This window comes from Procambarus clarkii, chromosome 51 (assembly GCF_040958095.1).
Source record: "Procambarus clarkii isolate CNS0578487 chromosome 51, FALCON_Pclarkii_2.0, whole genome shotgun sequence".
Lineage (NCBI taxonomy): Eukaryota > Metazoa > Arthropoda > Malacostraca > Decapoda > Cambaridae > Procambarus > Procambarus clarkii.
The window spans coordinates 12,849,360-12,866,582 of NC_091200.1; the positions used below are offsets into that span (position 1 = coordinate 12,849,360).

A 17,223-nucleotide genomic window follows, 5' to 3' on the forward strand; every position below is an offset into this window, starting at 1 on the left:
TTCCGTCATGAGATTTTATTAGGAAGCAAAAAATACTTAATTGAACAAATTAGTCATAAAACTTTCCATTGTTTTCCATCTTATAACCAATCACGATGTGGGGAAAAAATCCAGAAGTTATTATTCCTGAGCAGTTTTGCTGATAACATAGTGATTAATATGTATTAATTAGTTAAGATTTCGTTGGAATATTTGCCACAATTTGGAAGACGTAATACAAAAAAACATTCTGCATAACAAAAATTTTCGAACAGTTTTAAATCGTATATTTCAGAATTAAATCTGGCAGAGAGCGTAGATGAGGATATTGTTTGCGCAGCTGTGGTAGTAGAAGTCTGGAGTGTAGATGCAGGCGAAGTTCTGGTCCAAGCCTCCATCGGGCTGGCCCGGGTACCAGTCCGGGCTAAAAATGTCCATATCTCCGCCATCACTGACCCACGTCCAGCTGCGGGGGAGAGTCAGAGTTACCGCAGGAAGAGGTAGAGATGTGTGGGTTAGGTGGAGGAAGCTCCTGTCCTCCAGTTTACTTACATATGTCAAGATTGGTAGATGCGTTGTTTGTCTTGTGTTGTCCTAGATAGGAGGGCGGGTGTCACGTGTGTCGGTATGTATCAGGCTGTGGCAGAAAAATCATCAGTTGTGTAGACTGGGACTGTGTGGGGGTGGAGCCACGGTGGCATTAACGTCATCAAAATTGACATCATTGAAAGGAATTTCCTCTGCTAAGGGCAGAGTATCATGTGTAGAATATTCGGTAATTTTCCCGAGATCAGGGCATAATGTTTTATGGTATTGTTAGAAAAGTACATTTTAATTTGTTATTGTTAGTGTAGTTAGTAAAGAGCCATTAGCCAGTGCCAGCCTCGTTGTGGGGTTCAGTGGCACACACGTAACCGTAATCATCATACCAAGTTGGGCCAGGCCGGCCCCAACCATCTGGCTTTCAGCCACTTTTTTTTAGGATTAGATGTTATATTATTTGCTATATTAGATCTTTATATTTACTAAGATTATGTAGATATTTGACTAATAAACTAATGAATTCTATAGTAGCGGTTAACTGAAATGACCTCCTCGGCTTTCACAACCACGTGGGCTGGACGGTAGAGCGACGGTCTCGCTTCTTGCAGGTCGGCGTTCAATCCCCGGCCGTCCAAGTGCTTAGACACCACACCCCCCCTTATCCCGTACCAATCCTAATCCTGACTCCTTCCAAGTGCTATATAGTCATAATAGCTTGACGCGCTCTCCTGATAGTTCCCGTCCCTTCCACTGCTTGCATTCCTCCCATCCTACCCTGCTAAACGTCAGAGTCAGTAGGAGGGGGGGGGCAGGGGATGTTTAGCTGGGAGGGCTGTGAGGTGGGCGCGAACCTACGACCAAGGCATTACCAGTCGACGTACTCCATAAGTTATGGTGGTCCAGTGGTAGAGTACACGACTGACAACGCCTTGGCCGAAGTTTTGGGCCCACCTCACAGCCCTGGAGGATTTTCTCTATTATTATTATTATTGTTATTGTTGTTGTTATTATTATTATTATTATTATTATTATTATTATTATTATTATTATTATTATTATTATTATTATTATTATTATTATTATTATTATTATTATTGTAGGTCTGCCACCTTGTAATGACACAGCTTGTACCCCGAGTCATGGCGGCTCGGCTCTGACTCTTGATCGACTGTGATCAAATCAATTTTTTTCACAGGGTTTATAAACTACTTCTGAAATTAAAGAAAGACCACCGATGCCCGAAAATCCTTGTGATTCTCTTACAGGTCGATCATATCTGTCAAATTAAGAAAATTACTTCAAGTCACATAACGTGTGTGTGACCTTCAGGAACAGTGAGTAGCGTGTTACTTACATTCCCTCGTGGTCTTCGTCCTTTCCTCCTATCCAGAAACCTTCGTCCTGGAGATCTGAAAGTTTGGATTATATATTAAAGTTTATCTGTAGAATTATAATGGACGAAATTAAACGAAGATCTATTTTAGTCTTTAAACTAAACTGCTGTATTGTTTCGGTTGCCAATTATTAATGCGAGACGGCGAATGCCGCTTCTTTTAAGAATACAGCTCGTGTGGCTAACTCTGCCTGGCACCAGGTGCCGGTGTACCCCATAGCCAGCTGGACGTGGTACAAGGTGCCGGTGTACCCCATAGCCAGCTGGACGTGGTACAAGGTGCCGGTGTACTCCATAGTCGGCTAGACGTGGTACAAGGTGCCGGTGTACCCCATAGCCAGCTGGACGTGGTACAAGGTGCCAGTGTACCCCATAGCCGGCTAGCACCAGGCGCCACAGCGCCACTGTACTTCATAAACACCCGAAGTACTAAACAAAGTACTAGATTTAGGAATAGGTTAAATCATTAGGATTCACGGAGAGGATTCAACGCCACAACCTTGGTCGTGTTGGCTAGTCTGGCGCCCCTCCCCTCTGACTCTTGTGCCCACCACGTTCAAGCTTTCTTGCTGGGTGTCTCCAGCTCAAGCGCTGGAGGTGTGTGCTTCAGGTGTGGTCTTGGCCATGGTGAACACCAAGACATGTCCAGCCTTGTCAAGAAAACGCCTCAGACTCGAAGTAGATGGTGATGGAGACGTCAAACCACATATAATATCTCCCAATCCTGAGCACTCCAGGTGCAAACTCTGTGAGCAGGAACTGGGGCATGATCTCCCACACTAAATCGCCGAATCCCCAGTTATTAGACCTTTCAAATCCGTTGGCATGAGGTATCTGGAGCTTTGTAATTACTTTATTCACTCTTGTGTTGATGATGATATCCTCATAATGCACCCAGAGTCTCAGTGCAGACTACTCATCACATGCCTCTGTATGACTAACCATTCTGTGTGATGGGGATTTTTAGCATCACGTAGCTAGTTTTTTGACACACTGTACTCCCCTTCATATAGTCTAGGGCAGCTGCATAAATGCAGATGTACCCAAATGTGTTCATTATTTTTTTTTTTATTATTATTATTATTATTATTATTATTATTATTAATAATAATAATAATAATAATAATAATAAGAGTTCTTGGACAAAAATAAGGCAGCACTAGACATAAGGGAAGTGTCACTGTCATGTGTGGTGAGCCAAGACAAGGAGTTGGCAGTGAAGTTGAGACTTATTAACGAATAATTGTTAGTCTTGTATTGTAAAACAGCGTGACTGTGAGGGCCGAGTTCATCTCTGATAATGAGTGGCTGTTTTGCCATAGTTGTAGGACATAGTGTGGGAATCTTTCCTTACACCTGCATACCCATCCGCTGCTTAATGAGAGAGTAAGTCAGTTCAGAAAATGGGAAAATATTTCTTGTTATTGCTATTTCGAGCCACGTCGTTCTAGTCAAAATGAAGGAAAAATGTTCTTTGTAAAACAGCACAAAAATGGTGTCTTCCAGTATATCATAAGAATACTAGAAGTCTAAAGAACAAGATTAATGACCTCAGAGAACTGGTGTGTGTACTGAAAAGTCAAGCCATAATAGCACTCACTGAAACATGGGATGGAAGGGAGAGAGTCTGGACACACCAGGATTCATCCATCTAGATAAATGAATAGGAGCAAGTGTTGTCCCTGTAGCCTGGAGGGTAGTTAACGTTGTACCAATATTAGAAGAGGAGGATAGAGTACTTACTGCTTGACACCACCATGGGAAAGATCCCGGCAGCAATGATTTTAAATTATATAACAAATGTAGAACAAAATACTGGTTTAAAAAACTCTATATATGGGCTTACAGGGATAATTCTTGTCTTTTTATTTTGTTATCGTTTAGTCAAGCATTTTCAAGCCAGATAACAAATATGCCGAAGTATATCTTGGCTGTATATCTTGGCTTGGAAGAATAGTATGGTTTGCTGTGTCATTCTGATATATCTCTTGTAAACTGCTTTCCATTTTCCATACCTACCCTGTCATCTTCCCACCACCTGTGTACTCACCTAGTTGTGTTTGCGGGGGTTGAGCTCTGGCTCTTTGGTGCCGCCTCTCAACTGTCAGTCAACAGGTGTACAGATTCCTGAGCCTATTGGGCTCTATCATATCTACACTTGAAACTGTGTATGGCGTCAGCCTCCACCACATCACTTCCTAATGCATTCCATTTGCCAACTCCTTGCCTGTGTGTGTCTGTGTGTGTGTGTGTGTGTGTGTACATCGTATCTCAGGAGAGGCGGCGTGAGGAATGGTCTCACCTGGATGCTGCATGATGTACTGGTACACATAGTTATGAAGACCGTTCCTCAGATCGGCCAGGTCGGCCCCTTCAGCCCGACACAGGGCCCTCATGTGGTCCCACGACCCCTTCTCCGTCATGTAGAACTTTATACACATGGGCGACATCGGGTCCGTGCCGAAGTTCTCGTAAGGGAAAGGACACGGGTTCACTGGAAAGGGAGCCAAAAGGAACCGTTACGTACAGTGGTGAGAGTTGCGTAATGCTACAGCATAAACTGCACTGTGGCGAGTGTTGATGAGCACTGTTACTATATGGGGCTGGATAAGCACTGTTACTATATGGGGGCTGGATAAGCACTGTTACTATATGGGGGCTGGATAAGCACTGTTACTATATGGGGGCTGGATAAGCACTGTTACTATATGGGGGCTGGATAAGCACTGTTACTATATGGGGGCTGGATAAGCACTGTTACTATATGGGGGCTGGATAAGCACTGTTACTATATGGGGGCTGGATAAGCACTGTTACTATATGGGGGCTGGATAAGCACTGTTACTATATGGGGGCTGGATAAGCACTGTTACTATATGGGGGCTGGATAAGCACTGTTACTATATGGGGGCTGGATAAGCACTGTTACTATATGGGGCTGGATAAGCACTGTTACTATATGGGGGCTGGATAAGCACTGTTACTATATGGGGGCTGGATAAGCACTGTTACTATATGGGGGCTGGATAAGCACTGTTACTATATGGGGGCTGGATAAGCACTGTTACTATATGGGGGCTGGATAAGCACTGTTACTATATGGGGGCTGGATAAGCACTGTTACTATATGGGGGCTGGATAAGCAGTTACTATATGGGGGCTGGATAAGCACTGTTACTATATGGGGGCTGGATAAGCAGTTACTATATGGGGGCTGGATAAGCACTGTTACTATATGGGGGCTGGATAAGCACTGTTACTATATGGGGGCTGGATAAGCACTGTTACTATATGGGGGCTGGATAAGCACTGTTACTATATGGGGGCTGGATAAGCACTGTTACTATATGGGGGCTGGATAAGCACTGTTACTATATGGGGGCTGGATAAGCACTGTTACTATATGGGGGCTGGATAAACATTAATGCTACTCATTGATGCCGATAGTGGACGATATCATTACAATGGTTCCTAAAGACTTGTACATGTTCTTAAGACGGATCCTCATATTGAAGTGGTCACTATTGCCGCCTTCCTTTATGCTCTGATGTTAGTGCGCGGGCCCTGAGCCTCTGGCTGGCCCACTAAGTCTTACACCTTTCTTACACAGGCGGCAGAAGAGTGCTGATGACTCTTGTGTAAGATTCTTTCTTTCGACGGCCGCCTTAGCAGCTCAATATTTTCTTTAGGGTGACGATGAGGACTTCAGTGGAAGAATATGGCAACACCAGTCAATGGAATCATTGCACTCATTTCCAGATAGTTCGGAGTGTGGCCCTGGTGGCGGTGTGGCCCAGGTGGCGGTGTGGCCCAGGTGGCGGTGTGGCCCAGGTGGCGGTGTGGCCCAGGTGGAGGTGTGGCCCAGGTGGCGGTGTGGCCCAGGTGGCGGTGTGGCCCAGGTGGAGGTGTGGCCCAGGTGGCGGTGTGGCCCAGGTGGAGGTGTGGCCCAGGTGGCGGTGTGGCCCAGGTGGAGGTGTGGCCCAGGTGAGAATCGGACCAGAGTTCATTGTTATCACTCCCAATGCTACTCACTCAATGATGATCACTCACTCCCAGTTAGGAGTGAGGATCATCAAAGCTAACCAAATAATCCCTAATATATGCATAATTAATGCACACAGTAAAACAACCATTGTTCTGAACATTGGAACAGGTAAATCCCACTGGTGGACGCAGACATGTTCACGACATAAACCATAGTTGTCACACACAAATTTCAGCCACTAGATCTTACCTTGACAGGAGGCAACAGTGAGCGCCGCCGCTGAAAAATGTCGGTAAATTAGTATACAAGTAAAATTATATATCACTATATCAGCACTTTTGACACTATATCATGTTTTGAGACATTTAGATGGTGATGGATTTAGAGACGTTCCAAAAATGGATGGTTTTGATCCACCCCCCCCCCCCTTCCTCCACACCTGACACTTCTCCCCCAGTACTGAACACCAACACAAGCCTGCCGCTCCACACCTGACACTTCTCCCCCAGTACTGAACACCAACACAAGCCTGCCGCTCCACTCCTGACACTTCTCCCCCAGTACTGAACACCAACACAAGCCTGCCGCTCCACACCTGACACTTCTCCCCCAGTACTGAACACCAACACAAGCCTGCCGCTCCACACCTGACACTTTTCCCCCAGTACTGAACACCAACACAAGCCTGCCGCTCCACAGATGACAGTTAACGAGTCTCCTCTACCAAAGGCAAGAGCCACAGTCGCTGCTCTCTTCATGACGAGTGTTGCTGCTGCTGTTGCTGCTGCTGCTGCTGCTGCTGCTGCTGCTGCTGCTGCTGCTGCTGCTGCTTCCCACTGGTGTTGCCGCTGGTGTTGTGTTGAGGACCGTGGAGGGTGGAGTGTGTGACAGCCCAATAGCCCAAACAGTCTGGGTTATATACCAGTCGTTGCCCCAAGGTGAACACTAGGGGAACCTCCCCCCCCCCCCACTACCCCTCTCTCAAGCAGTGTCCTTGAGCCCGAATTTCGTGCAGTACATCACCCCTTGACTGACAGTCATCAGCACTGTACATAGTCACTACACAGGATCCTCACTCCAGACGATCTTCCCCCACAGGAAGGAGTTTAGGCGCTCCACTGAAGCCTTTCCCGGGTTCCCACGGCCTGGCGTACGGCTCTGGTGATGGTGGTGTTGGAAGCTGATAGAAGCTCTCATAAGGAAGCCCTCATCGGCTTCTACCACCACAGCTGTACGCCAGGCCTTGTGAACCAGGAATGGGGCTTAAGTGGAACGCCTAAACTGAGCATCTGAGTGAAGATCGTCAACATAATCTTCACCAGACTGTGTATAGTGAAGATTGGGTAGAGGAGATTGTGGTACCTTCCCTAGAATACTCCACAATGGATCGGTCCTGGATTTGATTCCCGGGCAGGACGAGACGTTTGGGCAAACTTTCTTACACCTGACGCCTCTAACCACGTAACCGTAGCCTGACACGTGGTAGACTCTTGTGGGGTCACTCCTGAACGGAAAGGAAATATCAGGAGAAAGCGCCAAGCCATTAGGACTATATATAGCACATGGAAGGGGTCAGGATAAGGATTTGGGATGGGACAGTTGTAACATTTTGTCCATGTGTGTTGATCCGGAATAATAATTCAGTTATGAGAGCTTGACATTTCATTAACGGAAGGTATACTGACGTTAAATTAGTAATAAACTTAGAATCATGCTTACAGTGGTCTTGCCTACTCACCCTTCAACTTTACTTACAAATATTAACGTGAATAAAAAAAATCTTCTCTTGCCGACATAACATGATTCAGTTTTATCATTGTGTTGACAAATAGTGTGAATCATGTGACAGTTTTCCCAGAGCAGCCCACTTCAACCCTGGGAACAGTGTTAGGTCGGTGTTGCTCCAGCTTGCACCACGCAACAGGTGAGTGGGTGCGGGTGGCAGTGTCCCAGCCCGTCCTCCACGCCCGTCCTCCACGCCCGTCCTCCACGCTCTACCTCACCCCAAACACTCATTCGTTCATTTAAATATAAATTGATTATATATAATTAGAAGCCGAAGCTAGCTTAGGTGTTTAGGTTCTGTTGACTCTTATTTGTATTTGGGGTACGTGTTTGAAGCCGTAATGGAGATGATGTTAGAGGATAGTATGGGAGTGAAGCACAGGTTGAGAACAGTCAGATCATCACCTTCGAAAATGGTTTTAATTCATAACACCCTCCCCCCCCCCTGATTATCTGGTGGATTAACAAGCTTTCGTCAGTACTGATGACAAGTTGCACTTCAAGGTTATCACTGGATTCTGATCTTTATTTCTTGAGTCGAGCTTTAGAATTCAGACTGTCACGTGGGGGTGGGCGGTCCGGGGCTCTGCTAACACTCGGCTGCTAGGGGCTCAAAGGGCCCAAATACTCAGCCCCTCCGACTCCCTGGATTCACCGGAGTCTCCTTGGTCACACAAGATAGGACCAACAATGCCCACCTCCGCAGGTCTTTGCTTCCACCACAAAGGGGTGCCACTGATTCACCCTGGAAGCCCTTCAGTCAACCACGGGGAAACTGCTGTTAACAGTTCCGGCCTAGACCCGTGGGGGAGTGAAGGAAGACTCAGGCTTACCTATAACCATAACCTCCCTGAGTCTTGCCTGCCAGACAAAAAAAGGTTGCAGGAACTCCTTTCCCGCCTGTCTTCTCTATCTTCCTCTTAGCAAGGTCGCCAGCTGGGTTATTATATCTGCACCCCAGCAATGCAGTTCAGTGGGTGTATCATATATCGTTTGTAGCCAGAAATGTATGCTCATAGAGAAAATCACAAATGGAGGCACACTCAAACACAGTAATAAAATGTGTGGATTTACTGACGCAAATTACATGAACACACACACACAATCACAAGTAATACATGAATATGGGAATATGGATAATAAGTCTGGATATCGTCAGCCTCTTCTTCCACGACCTCCAACACTCCTTCAAATGGGCAGGAAGACCGGAGTCTCACACTCTCACAGGAGGGCCTCTTCACCACGTCGGCACCTCTTCTTCACTGTCCTGCCATCCATACACACTGTCCTCTCTGACAGTCCTGGACACAAGCTGCCTTGCAGCCTACTCTACTATTAAAGTAATAAAGTCTTGCTGCCACATACACGAGTAAATATTGTGGCCTAACTAGCCTACTCATACAAGGGGTAATGGGAGGGAAAAATGATCTACCTTACACTCCTGGCTCACGACGCCTGTCCCTCGATGGTGTGAGGTTCCCACGCTTCCTTGGGTCGATCCTCGACGATCCAGGGCGTTCCACAGGTCCTCAGGTGTCGTGAAGCCTTCGCGTCGTCGCCGTTCCAATCCCTGAGATTCAGCTGCCCCAATCCTGGTTCATCGATGGGCGCTGAGCTAATCACTATTTTTTCCCCACACTCGCCTCTCCCACAGGGCGTCGCTCCTTGTCCTAGGCACGGTGTCGTCCTTCAAAGATTCTCAGTGGATGTGACCCCAGTCACAGCTAGCTTGCTCGCCCACCTTCCAGACCTCAACGTCCAGCCAGCGGCGCCGCCCAGCGTCGTCGCCGACTATTTTCCAAGTTTGGGCACTTCTCTGCTCACTGAACTTGGTTCCTCTTTTGCTTCCCAGAAGCGCAGGGTCTCCAATAACGGTGGTAGGCTGCGCAGGCCAGCTCAATCCACTGAACAAGGCTTGCAGAGCCTCCAATCCCTGAGAGCAGACCGAGGCGCGTCCTGTCGCTTCCACGGTCAGTACAACTCTGACGTTGGCGCCGCCCGGGGCACTCGGTGACGTCATGGCGGGCCCTGATTTGTCGCCCGCGACCTACGTCGGCCAATCCGCGATCGGCTTGTCTCCCTTCCAAAAGGTCATATCTGCCGTAGGGGATACTGTTTCATTTTATAACAGGGCGCCAATTTTCCTTTATTTACAACTTATAATATAACCTCCTTCCATTAAATGGCAGCCGGTCTGGTCGCCACATATATCATTAGACTCCCTGAACCTCAGAGAATCAGTAGGGAGAGCTGATATGACTCTTTAAGCCGGCAAACGAAAGAAATAGGAGAGGGCACCGTAACAAGACTAAATGATCGATACTTTAGGAAAGTGAGTGTAGGACGTCCCGCACTTGGCGAGAGGGGCTCCATCACCAGCAAGTCTGGGTCATGTAGTGAAGATCGTGGCTGTAGAACAAGACGATTAACAGAAGGCATAAACTACCTCAGCGGGCAGTTTACGTTAGCTTTGTAATCGATCTGCGCACAAGTCTTGGACTTGTGATCCTGTGGTCCTGGGTTCAATCCCAGGCGCCGGCGAGAAGCAATGGGCAGAGTTTCTTTAACCCTATGCCCCTGTTACCTAGCAGTAAAATAGGTACCTGGGTGTTAGTCAGCTGTCACGGGCTGCTTCCTAGGGGTGGAGGCCTGGTCGAGGACTGGGCCGCGGGGACACTAAAGCCCCGAAATCATCTCAAGATAATCTCAAGAAGTCATTTTGGTAATACTTGTAAACATCAGTTCCTGCGACGGCGATGGAAAAAATCGTATTGGCGGTTTGCCTTTCCATTGGAGACTTTCGGCGCCGTGGAAAGTGGGGGGGGACCTGCTGCTTGGGTAACAGCTTCTCCACCATATCAACCTACCCTGGCTTTGCGCCCTGGAGTATCCACTCCAGACCGACAACCAGAGCGCAACACATAGTCTCCTGAGACTGATGGATGCCTACTACTACAATATTGACAATTATTTTATATTATTAATAAACAGTAACTAATAATAATTTGTTTATGCTTTCATAAAATTTTCTCCATCTGCTAGAAGCGACATATGGATATAGTTCACGAATTTCTGATGCAGTATTTATTATTTAAAATGATTTATTTCATGTAACTTATTTTTAGAATTAACTCTAAATGGGTCAGTTTTCACACGGTGTAAGATGTAAGGGTGTAGTCGTAGCGTGTGTACTTGGCTGCCCACACACTTTACACGTTGTCATCTACATCCCCGTACAAACTAAACTGCTGGAGACACCTGTAGTGAAGTTGTATTCCACCTGTGACAACATCTGTCCCTCTGCTGGTTGTTACTTCTCCCATACAAGTGCTTTCATACAGGAGTCGCTGGAAATTCTTACAATACCTGTACAACAATTTGACACTTCCAATTTTACACACACACACACACACACACACACACACACACACACACACACACACACACACATACACACATACACACACACACACACACACACACACACACACACACACACACACACACACCAAGCGTTTAACCAAGCACTATACGATAAAGAGTATTGGGAAGACGGGACACCACGAGCTTAGCTCTCATCCTGTAGCTACACTAGGTAATTACACACACTTTCTCTCTCTCTCTCGCTCTCTCTCTCTCTCTCTCTCTCTCTCTCTCTCTCTCTCTCTCTCTCTCTCTCTCTCTCTCTCTCTCTCTCTCTCTCTCTCTCTCTCTCTGAGAGATCCAGATTTAAATCTGGCAGAGAGCGTAGATCTTAATATCGTTGTCACAACTGTGGAAGAGGAATTCAGGAGGGTACAAGCAGGCGTAGTTAGCGTCGTAGCCCCCGTCTGGTTGTCCCGAGTACCAGTCGGGGTACCCCATCTCCATCTCCACCCCATCGCTTTCCCAAGTCCAGCTGCAAAGTCAATTATAATTACAAGAGCGAGAGTTTGTGAAAAAAACACGAAATTGAAAGAGTAGAAATAGAGGGAATATTTGTGAACTCTGATATATATATATATATATAGGGATTGATAACATGGGATTGATGGAGAAGGTGGGGAAAAGGAGAGAAGAGGCCTGGTCGACGACCGGGCCGCGGGGACGCTAAGCCCCGGAAGCACCTCAGGGTAAGGTTGGGGGAGAGGAGAGGACCTTCAGGAACGCCAAGAAGTAGCATGTTACTCACATTCCCTCGTGGCCTTCGTCAGTTCCTCCTATCCAGAAACCTTCGTCCTGGAGATCTGAAAAGTGGATTATGTATTAAAGTTATCTGTAGATAAATATTAATATAAACAATTAAATGTGCTGGAGAGAGTGGGGGATATATAATATGTATATGCTTATATAATATGTACAGTTTACCTCCAAACAAAACTGTGGAAATGTTTTAGTTCCATTCAGCGTTGACGTGTAAAATGTCCGTAATGCTAGACTAAAATATCTGTAAATACCTTTCCTAAAACCACAGTTCCTGTAGTTAAATCCATCCGACACCGGATAGTACTGAACATAAAGATAACAGAAACTACAGAGCAAATTGGCCCATACGAGTGGCTCCTATTTATATCAACCCAAACTTGCCCATATATGTCTAACCTACGCTTGAAACACTCCAGCGATCCAATGTCAAATCTTACCCGGTAATTTATTCAAAAAATCACCCACCCTGGAATCGATCAAATCAACCGCTTCCATAGAGAACTCTTGTGAGCACCAAGTGCATCTGTACTCTATTGTACTCTATTGACAGCTCCTGCCAGTTCCGGAAGTTGCAGCATTGTGAGGAGCTGGAGGGTTTCTGTAGCTTGTAGGGTTTCTCACGCAGTTCATTGTCATTATCGGTGAATTGACGATCTCCTACCCTTAGTTTCTTCTCCTGTTGTTCTATTACTCTTGTTCTGATATGTCAGAGAAGCAACTTATGTTTGGTTTTTCTGTAATGTCGTTCTCAAAAGATCTTTGTTTATATTCTCACTCGAAGGCACTAATTTCTGGCCCTGTGGTACCCCCCTTTATATTCGTTGTTCTGTTCCTCGTGCTTGCTTATTTTGTCCTTGCATCCTTGGTTAAACTATGGGTTGGTCCAATATCTTCCAATTTCCTCATTTTGGACAGGTGCAGATTTGTCGGCTGGTTCCCAGCATTTTATATTGAAACTCATTTTCTTACAGTATCCACTTTACTGTCGTCTGCCTCCTGATCTTGTCTCCGAAAATTGCAGCCCTGTTTACATGCCAGCACATTCTTGAAGGGAACTATGAAGTCGTCTCTTGTCTCGCTTAGTTTAGCTCTACATATATCGGTATTTCAGTAGAGTTCCCTCTTCTCCCAGTCAGTCTTTACAGGGCTGAAATTCCCCATGATTAAAAAGCCATGGAGCCATTCCTATTTGTAATTGAGGCAGCTCTTACTATGATAACAACAGCTGTTCTCTGGTTTTTGTCTTACTCCTGCCTGAATCTTGTCATTTTGTTGTGATGTATGGCAGTGCCATTAGTAATTAAGGACTTGCCATCGTTTTTGTTCCAGTTAACCTCCAAACTGTAAATCCGCCATGTTTAAGAGCCATAGTCCCAGAGCCTTGGCTGGCTCTGGGACTAACAACTCCTCAGATGTCTTATCTTCTCATTCCTCTTACAGCATGGTCGTCTTGAGGGAATACAGCATTTGTGATACCTGAGAGTTTCGTTTATGTGAGTACCTTTACATCCAGGTTCTCCTTTTCTGTTCATTGCATAGGACTGCCTTGTTTGCAATCCCATTTATGTTGACGTACGTGACTCTAAAATGCACTTCTTTGCATCTCTGTTACAAGCTGCACTATCCTCTGTTTCCCTGGTGTGGGTAATATATAGTTGAGGGGAAACTGAGTGTAGGTGCTGAGGATTCGAGTTAAACTTAAATTCCATATACAAAATTGTGTAGTTGGCAGAGGGGGGACAGGCAGAGTTTGGGAGAAGGATGAGTGTGTGTATATGGTGTGAGTAGCGAGGAGTAGGAGATGCTGGAGGAGGTGATGAATGTGTTCATGGCTGCTCTGGGGTCATTGAACTGGAGGACGTTGATTCCTTACTGTTCCTGCCCTTCCTTGTGCTGTCTCTTCGCTCTTCTGTTTGCAGCTCCCTGGAAAAAACTACTACTTTGTAACCTTTTGCATATTGCAATTTGTTCTTCCCAAGGACAGGCACTTTTATTTCCTCGATTGGAAATATTTTCTTTACCAGTCGATTTGTTTCTTTCCTGTACTGGCCAAACCTGAAATTATTTTTTCGTCTTCCCTTTCCACATACACCTTTGAGAAGATCCCTCTCGCAGCATCTGTCCCTCATATTCCTCTTCTCTTTTTCAGCTCTTCCCCCCCCCCCCCCTCTCTCCTACCTCTTTCTCCTTCTACTATTGATCTTCTTTTCATCTCTAGCAGTTGGCTGGTGCACCTTCCTGCGAGGTGGCTGTCTGAACGACCACTTCCTACAGCTCTTTCTTGACATCTGGATCTCTTTTGCTAATGTCTACAAATGTGATCTTTCTTAAAGGTTCCTCCACTGGTTGTTTGGTCGCTACCTTGGTCTTGTTTGTCCCATCTTGGGTGACTTTCATCGAGGATCCGTACTTCTTCTTTGCCTAACTTCTGCTCTCTCTATCTCTCGACCTTGTTTGTTTCTTTCATGATAGTCACGTCCAGTCTCGTCTCCATTAATCTTTCCTGTAGTTCGCTTGTAGTCGGTTTTTACCCTTTTAGTTCTCAAATTTGTCTTGTGATAACTTGATCTGAAAGGCTGTTGTGTGAAGCGGCTCGCAGGCCCTCGTGTTCATAACAACCCGGGTGGCAAAGAACTTTCTGCAGGAACTTGTTCAATTGCCTCATGAAAACCTTCACTTGTGTTCCAACAATATTTTCTGCATCTGGTGAAAGGAGGTTGAGGAGCCGTGTTCTCTGCTCGTGTCTCCGGCGCCTCAACTCTTCACTGTGTCCACACTGCGGGTATCCTTGGTCATCTTGCTTCAGTAAACTGTTAGTTTATTGTGAACATTTGGAACCTGGCCTTTCAGCATCTTCCATGTAGATTAAAAATGACCACCCATGATTTTGACAGTTTTTCTTCTGTTTTAGTGTCAGCATCTTCCCTGTCATCCTCCATCCCCCCACCCTCCCCTCCAACCAGACACCAGCTAAGACCAGACACACGACCTCATGCCAACCCATGGTGGACAGCCACCCGAACTTTCAAGCCTCCTCTCTCTCTCTACACCCAAATCCTTTTCCAGAATTTCGCCTCCCCATCCGTCTTCCTCACCCATTCTCTCCAAACCTCGGACATCAAATCCGAAATCCTTCCCCTGCCTCACCTGGGTGCAGTATGATGTACTGCTGCACTTTGCTGTGGAGGTCACCCTTTGGCTCGGCCAGGTCGGTCCCATCGGCTTGACACAAGGCCCTCATGGCGGCCCACGAACCCTTGCTGGTGACGACGAACTTGAAGCACTAGGGCGTCACCGGGTCCGTGCTCAAGTTTTCGTAGCCGGATGGACACGGGTTCACTGTGGAGGAAGCCCAAGTGAACTGCATTATGTATTGTGTACAAAAAAGTGGTCTTATTTTGATAAGTCTATGTTTTGTATATTCCAACCAGAGTAACTATAGATACTATCGTTCTTGGAGGATACTTGAACGTTAGACGTGGAGACCATTTAATCAAGGTGCAAAGTAATGGTATTGATAATAAAAGCTAGATCTTACCTTGACCGGAGGCCACCGTAAACGCCGCTGAAATATGAATTAAGAAATTAGTTTTTAAGTAAAATTATGCATACAAAATTATATATTATATATATATATATAAATATAAATTATATATATAAATTATATATATAAATATAAATTATATATATAAATATAAATTATATATATAAATATAAATTATATATATAAATTATATATATAAATATAAATTATATATGTTTTATCAAATTGTCAACCACAGGACCATGAATAACAAAATTTCATTCATCTGAGTACTAGTTCTACCTCTTCGTCCTCACTTCAATACACACAGAAATCACAATAGCATTTATTTTTACAATGTTGTGACGCAATCGACTAAGGTGCGTCTGGGATCATCCTGGACGTAGGTTCGAACCCTCATCATGGCCCTTGTGGATTTGTTCATTTGATGTATCACGCTATTGCGATTTCTGTGTATTATCGTACCTTAGTTCTTTCACTCCCCCCCTCTCCCACAGTAGAGCCAGCCAAGAGGTAATAAGAGTGCCAGGCGGCACTAGGACACAACTGACACTTCTCCCCCAGTACTGAACACCAACACAAGCCTGCCGCTCCACACCTGACACTTCTCCCCTAGTACAGAACACCAACACAAGCCTGCCGCTCCACACATGACAGTTAACGAGTCTCCTCTACCAAAGGCAAGAGCCACAGTCGCTGCTCTCTTCATGACGAGTGTTGCTGCTGTTGCTGCTGGTAATGGTGGTAGTGGTGGTGGTGCCGTGTTGTGTGACCGTCGAGGGAGGACTGGGAGGAGGCGAGATCGTCTGGGTTATATACCGTCGTCGCGGCGAGGACCGGCAAAAGACCCCCCTCCCCCCTTCGATAGTTCCCCATGGTACGAATTTTCTGGGTCACTCCACATTTCAACCGACGTAATCAAAACACATCCTCACTACCCGTGATCTTAACCGCACACGATCTTCACCATACTCGATGCTTACTGACCATGATCTTCATTATATACGACTTTACTATGCACGATCTTCACTCCACAGTCCTGACTTTACACCGAAATTGAAGAGCTTCAGTATACATGATGACTCCGGCTACGGCCAGATTACGCTGTACCCGGCACGGGAACTTGGTCTGGGCGAGCCTAGTGTGGCAGCGGGTGTCTTCGCTGGATCTTTAACCACTTGGACTGGACGGTAGAGCGACGGTCTCGCTTCATGCAGGTCGGCGTTCAATGCCCCAACCATCCAAGTGGTTGGGCACCATTCTTTAACCCCGTCCCATCCCAAATCCTTATCCTGACCCCTTCCAAGTGCTATATAGTCGTAATGGCTTGGCGCTTTTCCCTTGCTAATTCCGTTCCGTTGCCCCCTACGCTTAAGGTGAAGATTGTCTCCGGTGTCTTCCCCAGGTCGTGTGCGGTGAGGACTGTGTGTGTGTGTCCCCTGGAGCACCATCACGGTTTCTGACGCTGCTTCACAACGGATTGGTCCTGATTTCCGGCCATTGCAAGACGTATGACCACGTTTTCTGGCGCTGAATGCCTCTATTCACCTTGCAGTAATTGGGTAGAGGTGTGGGTCGTGTCGTTGGGAAGGTCACACTAGCAAGACCTACACAAGCCTAACAACCTTTGTGGGTAATAACATTTGAGTCAACAGAATCACCGGGGGTGGGGGGGGGGGGGGGTTGAACGTTGTTCACAGTTGACGCCTCGATTGTCTGATGAAAATTAAGCAACCCAAGAGGTGGCATGGGCGTGAATAGCCCGTAAGACGCCTGGAGCCCCGCTACTAGAGATGACCTTCATGTGTG

General features: G+C 46.2%; 2 protein-coding genes and 1 long non-coding RNA gene across 6 annotated transcripts in view; 1 reads left to right on the top strand and 2 right to left on the bottom strand.

Annotated features, from left to right (window-relative positions):
• LOC138351907 (macrophage mannose receptor 1-like) lies at positions 1–16,168 on the bottom strand. 2 transcript variants are annotated; one of them, XM_069304027.1, is made up of 6 exons: positions 6,719–6,810; positions 6,625–6,667; positions 6,150–6,179; positions 4,218–4,409; positions 1,877–1,931; positions 1–445 (listed from the first exon to the last, which is right to left on the bottom strand). In XM_069304027.1, the coding sequence occupies exons 2-6, from the start codon at positions 6,656–6,658 to the stop codon at positions 277–279; spliced, it is 480 nt and encodes a 159-aa protein (XP_069160128.1). In that variant the 5' UTR covers positions 6,659–6,667; positions 6,719–6,810; the 3' UTR covers positions 1–276. The 2 variants fall into 2 exon arrangements, with proteins under 2 accessions (XP_069160128.1, XP_069160129.1); XM_069304028.1 differs by lacking the exons at positions 6,625–6,667; positions 6,719–6,810 and adding an exon at positions 16,090–16,168.
• LOC138351909 (uncharacterized) overlaps positions 1–17,223 on the top strand; it is a 254,195-nt gene that overhangs the window by 211,267 nt on the left and 25,705 nt on the right. Inside the window, exon 3 of one of the 3 annotated variants that reach the window (XR_011222671.1) lies at positions 5,675–6,143. The exons of the other annotated variants lie outside the window; for them this stretch is intronic. This is a non-coding gene — a long non-coding RNA (uncharacterized lncRNA). Of the gene's footprint in view, positions 1–5,674; positions 6,144–17,223 lie in introns of those variants that run through there. 3 annotated transcript variants of the gene reach the window in all.
• LOC123774637 (hepatic lectin) overlaps positions 11,285–17,223 on the bottom strand; it is an 18,789-nt gene continuing 12,850 nt past the window's right edge. The window contains exons 4-5 of the mRNA XM_069304026.1: positions 11,857–11,911; positions 11,285–11,583 (exon numbers count right to left, since the gene is read on the bottom strand). Coding sequence (XP_069160127.1) covers positions 11,415–11,583; positions 11,857–11,911 — 224 coding nt within the window. The 3' untranslated portion in view covers positions 11,285–11,414. The remainder of the gene's footprint in view (positions 11,584–11,856; positions 11,912–17,223) is intronic.